Below are 4,477 nucleotides of genomic sequence, written 5' to 3' on the forward strand. Positions count from 1 at the left end.
TTCTCCAGCAAGGTTTCATTATTCATTAATGATGGAGAATGTGGTAGAGCCAAAAAATAACCATTTGCTGTATGTAAGTTGATTACTTCAGGTAATCTGTCATGGTGATAAAGAATAGACTAAACACCAAGTTGTCTACCACCATATTAACTTTTACCTTAAATCCCAAGCTCATTCTACCATCCTATTATATCACCTTTGTGTCTATTTTTAAAAATGTAGGAAGTTGCTTCAATATTATGCTTCTTCATAATCACATTATATGGGAATCTGATTTCTTTTTCTACCTTGAGTTTCCCATGAGAATGACCTCGGTTCAGGCATCCATCACACATTATTTACTTGAGTGACAGTAACTCCACTTCTCTGTTAACTCCATGATGGCTTTCTGCTTACAAATACATTATCTCATTCAAGACCCCAAATAATTTCATGTGCCTTAAAGAGGATAAATTAATCATTTAAGGTTGCACTGTAGGTTAAATACATGAGTTGAGAGCCCCAAAATTGAACCTGTTCTAAAGAAGTTCAGCCAATGTGTTCTCTAGCATAGTCTTGGATAGGTAGGTATCTCTGAAGAGGTCCTTTGGAACATTGCAAAGACTTTGAAGATATTTTTGTTGTTGTTTGCCTTTGAAGTATCAAAGTCCCAACAGGGAGGAAAGCTCAAGTTTAACTCAGTTCACTAATGTTTTCTGGTTATTTATGATATACAGGCTCTGAGGGGGTTTTGATTTCCTGAATGGATTTGCTGTATCTGGAACACCAGAGTATCAGCCTAATCTACTAATATATCCAGTTTAACATCCAGGAGTTCTTCTCTCTAGTGACAGAGGCTGTGGTACCCAGAGACAGTGGTCAGCTATTTCATGTAAACATCTCAATCTATTCAGCTCAGCCATCTGGTTGCCAGGACACCTGCTCCAGAGGCTGTGGAAAGCAAACAGCCGGATGCTCCAAGGCTTAGACTGAAAGCAGGGACATTCAGATAATCTCATAAAACATGCAAAAGCACAGATCACCGGGGAGACAGTCATCTTCTTTCCCATCTATTTTGGGAGGATGAAAAAGTCCAGCTATAACCATCTTTCCCACAAGTGGGATGCAGGGATATTTCTAATCCTACCTACTCTGAAAGCAGCAGAGAACTTCCTGGGAGAAACAGAGACGTCCTCCTAATGATGCTTTAAGAAATGGCTTAGTAAGAGGAAGATCTGCTGTCCTAACCTTTCTTTGAGATTGTTCAGCTTCTGGCTGGAGTTTCCCTGTCTCTCCTTCCTTGAAAATGCAAAGATTAGGGCAAACTATGTGAGTGACATTGAATATAGTGTGGTGGTTAGACTTGTGATCAATACAGAGACCAAATGACCAAGCCCAGCAATATCACTCTCTCCCAAATTCATTAGAAGAAGGGGAGGGGCTCCTTAGCCCGCCGTCTCCCACGGAGCTGCCCGTCCTTGGCTTGGAGCTCGCAGACTCGCGGACAGGCGTCCTCAGCGCGAAGAGGCCGGATTCGGAGTCGTCGCCTTGAGCCTTGCATCTGAGAAGTTCCAGGTACTTTGTACAACTGCATCCCAGAACCTGTGTGTTTTTAGCACCTTTATAAGTGATGGCTGCCATCAGGAAGAAACTGGTGATTGTTGGTGATGGAGCTTGTGGTAAGACATGCTTGCTCATAGTCTTCAGCAAGGACCAGTTCCCAGAGGTCTATGTGCCCACGGTGTTTGAAAACTATGTGGCGGATATCGAGGTGGATGGGAAGCAGGTAGAGTTGGCTTTATGGGACACAGCTGGACAGGAAGATTATGACCGCCTGAGGCCTCTCTCTTATCCAGACACTGATGTTATATTGATGTGTTTTTCCATTGACAGCCCTGATAGTTTAGAAAACATCCCAGAAAAATGGACTCCAGAAGTCAAGCATTTCTGTCCAAATGTGCCCATCATCCTGGTTGGGAACAAGAAGGACCTTCGGAATGATGAGCACACAAGACGGGAGTTAGCCAAAATGAAGCAGGAGCCGGTAAAACCTGAAGAAGGCAGAGATATGGCAAACAGGATTGGCGCTTTTGGGTACATGGAGTGTTCAGCAAAGACCAAAGATNGAGTGAGAGAGGTTTTTGAGATGGCCACGAGAGCTGCTCTGCAAGCTAGACGTGGGAAGAAAAAGTCTGGGTGCCTCATCTTGTGAAGCCTTGTGAAACGCAGCCTCATGCGGTTAATTTGAAGTGCTGTTTATTAATCTTAGTGTATGATTACTGGCCTTTTCATTTATCTATAATTTACCTAAGATTACAAATCAGAAGTCATCTTGCTACCAGTATTTAGAAGCCAACCATGATTATTAATAATGTCCAACCTGTCTGACCAGCCAGGGTCCTTCTGACACTGCTCTAACAGCCCTCTCTGCACTCCACNTGANACAGGCGCTAATTCAAAGAATTTCTTAACTTCTTGCTTCTTTCTAGAAAGAGAAACAGTTGGTAACTTTTGTGAATTAGGCTGTAACTACTTTATAACTAACATGTCCTGCCTACTTTCTGTCAACTGCAAGCACTCTGGTGAGTCACTACTTCAGAGCTTTCCTTGTTAACAGACTCCATTGCCAGAGCTCTGGGGTGGGTATTCAGTTTTTTGAAATCTTGCTCAGCCAGAAAGGCCCAAGTCCACTCAGCTGTGGCAGAGTTACAGTTCTGTGGTCTCATGTTAGTTACCTTATAGTTACTGTGTAATTAGTGCCACTTAATGTATGTTACCAAAAAATAAATATATCTACCCCAGACTAGATGTAGTATTTTTTGTATAATTGGATTTCCTAATACTGATATTTGTCATTCCCACAGGAAGTGTATTGCTTCTTTTCTTTTTCTTTCATTCTTTCTTTCTTTCTTTCTTTTTTTTTAAGAAAGTGTATTTGGAAATAAAGTCAGATGGAAGAATTCATTTTTAAAATTCCCATTTTGTCACTTTCTCTGATAAAATATGGCCATATCCCTTATTCAGCCCTATATATCATTCCAGTACCCCTTTCCAGACTGGACTAAGTAGGAATTTGGTTTCCCGCCTGAGGCAGTTATACTTTGGAGGTGGCATAGCCTTTCTCACCTGGACTGCAGGGTCTGGCTCTAAGTCACAGTGCTCCTTTCTCCACACTGTATCCAAGTTGCCTCCCAGAGGAGCCACCAGTTCTTATGGGTGGGGGTGGGGGTGTCTCTTCTCTCCAGCTGACTAAACATTTTTCTGTACCAGTTAATTTTTCCAACTAATAGAATAAAGGCAGTTTTCTAAAAAAAAAAAAAAAAAGAAGGGGAGGGGTCATTTGGACACCAAGTTCCTGATCAAAACAAACAAACAAAACAAAAAACAAACAAACAAACCCCAGAAAGCTCAGCTTTGGGCTGATTCTGTGGTATCGTTGTGCCCCTGTTAAGAAATAAGATTTCTTAATGGATTCCTTAATTCCTATGAAACAGAAAGAGGGATTTTTTTTTTAGGCATGAAAATTGCCCTTTGTGACTCCTTGATGTATGGAAACTACTACACCCTCAGAGTGTGGATATCTCTAACACATTGGCTCACTGCCTCTCTGGAAGCTCCCTCACTTGGGCCTTCCAAGAAAAGCAGAGCTTCTCACAGGTACCTACTCATGAAGAGACCCCAAGATATGAGAACACACATATTCTAAAGGCTAGGCATTGTGCCACAAGTTTCTTGGGAAGTCTCTTTCACAGATATACGGTGTTTGACAGTCTAACTGAACTGTCATCTAATTTAAGTGGCTTAACGAGGGCTCTTTTGTACTTGTTGGTCTAAGGACTGACAGACCCACCTCATCCCTAGGAACGGAAAGCCGTGGATCTTCCATCATAGGAACCACTGGCTCTTGAGGAGGGAAAGGTGATGGAGAATGCACCAGCCCAGAGTCAGGAAGAACAACCAAGATCCCAGGAGCGGATTATTCTTCAAAACAGAGGGTGAGTGTGGGCTTATCATTACTGAGACCTGCACCTCTAGGGAAACAATAATTGATGAACCTCCACTTCATTCCCCTCGTAACCTCTAAATCTGTGTTGTGTCTAGCAGTATCCCAAACGGCATCACTCTTCTCTCCAGCTTCCCTTCTTGTTTCTGGGCCCCAATGGACCATAAGCTTGTGGGGCTTTCATGCACGAGAGGCAAGGAAAAGCAAAAACCCAATGTGATCCTGAGCTGCCTGCAATCTCTAAGATAATGGTATAAACTGACAGCTACAGCTCAAGTGCTGGGTTAAACTCCTTCTGTCCAGCCAGCCTAAGGCCATTAGGGGTATGAGAATCATAGTGGTAACCTGAAAGACATGTAGTTATTATCCTGATTTTATAGCTAAGAGAAGTAGGGATAAGATGTTAAATAGTTTGTACAAGGCTATGGATACAGCATTCCTCAGATTCTACCCCAGGCGGTACATCTTAGTGGACCACATGATCAGACTCTCTGC

General features: G+C 42.6%; 1 protein-coding gene across 1 annotated transcript; it reads left to right on the plus strand.

Annotated features, from left to right (window-relative positions):
- Positions 1–1,426: 1,426 nt before the first annotated feature.
- LOC110292411 (transforming protein RhoA) lies at positions 1,427–3,303 on the plus strand. Its single transcript, XM_021159704.1, has one exon. The coding sequence runs from the start codon at positions 1,610–1,612 to the stop codon at positions 2,189–2,191; it is 582 nt and encodes a 193-aa protein (XP_021015363.1). The 5' UTR covers positions 1,427–1,609; the 3' UTR covers positions 2,192–3,303.
- The last annotated feature ends 1,174 nt before the right edge of the window (positions 3,304–4,477 follow it).

Source organism: Mus caroli, chromosome 4 (assembly GCF_900094665.2).
Source record: "Mus caroli chromosome 4, CAROLI_EIJ_v1.1, whole genome shotgun sequence".
NCBI lineage: Eukaryota > Metazoa > Chordata > Mammalia > Rodentia > Muridae > Mus > Mus caroli.